This window comes from Buceros rhinoceros, unplaced genomic scaffold (genome assembly GCF_000710305.1).
Source record: "Buceros rhinoceros silvestris isolate BGI_N320 unplaced genomic scaffold, ASM71030v1 scaffold12166, whole genome shotgun sequence".
In the NCBI taxonomy this organism is placed as follows: Eukaryota; Metazoa; Chordata; class Aves; order Bucerotiformes; family Bucerotidae; genus Buceros; species Buceros rhinoceros.
This window is the reverse complement of record NW_010418114.1, coordinates 3,647-4,045: the sequence shown is the minus strand read 5'-3', so window position 1 is coordinate 4,045 and position 399 is coordinate 3,647. Positions and strand designations below refer to the sequence as shown.

Below are 399 nucleotides of genomic sequence, written 5' to 3'. Positions count from 1 at the left end.
TGGTGGGGGTTGTGGAGGCCCCCCCAGCCGGCGCCTGGGCCTGGGCGGCCAGCATGGGCGTCAGCTCCGACTGCTGGATCACTTTGACCCCATCCGGCTTAGTCCACGCTGACTCGCGAGTGCGCGCGTTGTAGAAATAGACCTACGAGTCAAGAACATCATCGTCAAACAACTGCTGACCTAGAGAAGGAGCACTCACCCATGGTCCAGCTCCTCCTGGTTTAAAACCATTTAACAGGAGGATAGACAGGAGCGCCGGGTTTTACCTCAGAGCCAGACTGTGGGTGACAAAGTGCCCACGACAGCAGCGAACACCCGTTAGCTCGTTGTTTCTGGTAACTGTCTTACCTTGCCGTCTGGGGTCTTGTTCTCTACCCAGATCTCTTCAGCTGGGGGCAT

At 57.4% G+C, this 399-nt stretch overlaps 1 protein-coding gene across 1 annotated transcript in view; it reads right to left on the bottom strand.

Annotated features, from left to right (window-relative positions):
* Positions 1–399, bottom strand: part of LOC104495446 (transcription elongation regulator 1-like) — a 27,470-nt gene that overhangs the window by 26,823 nt on the left and 248 nt on the right. Inside the window, 2 exon segments of the mRNA XM_010138413.1 lie at positions 10–142; positions 349–399. The exon segment at positions 349–399 is cut by the window's right edge and continues 17 nt beyond it. Coding sequence (XP_010136715.1) covers positions 10–142; positions 349–399 — 184 coding nt within the window.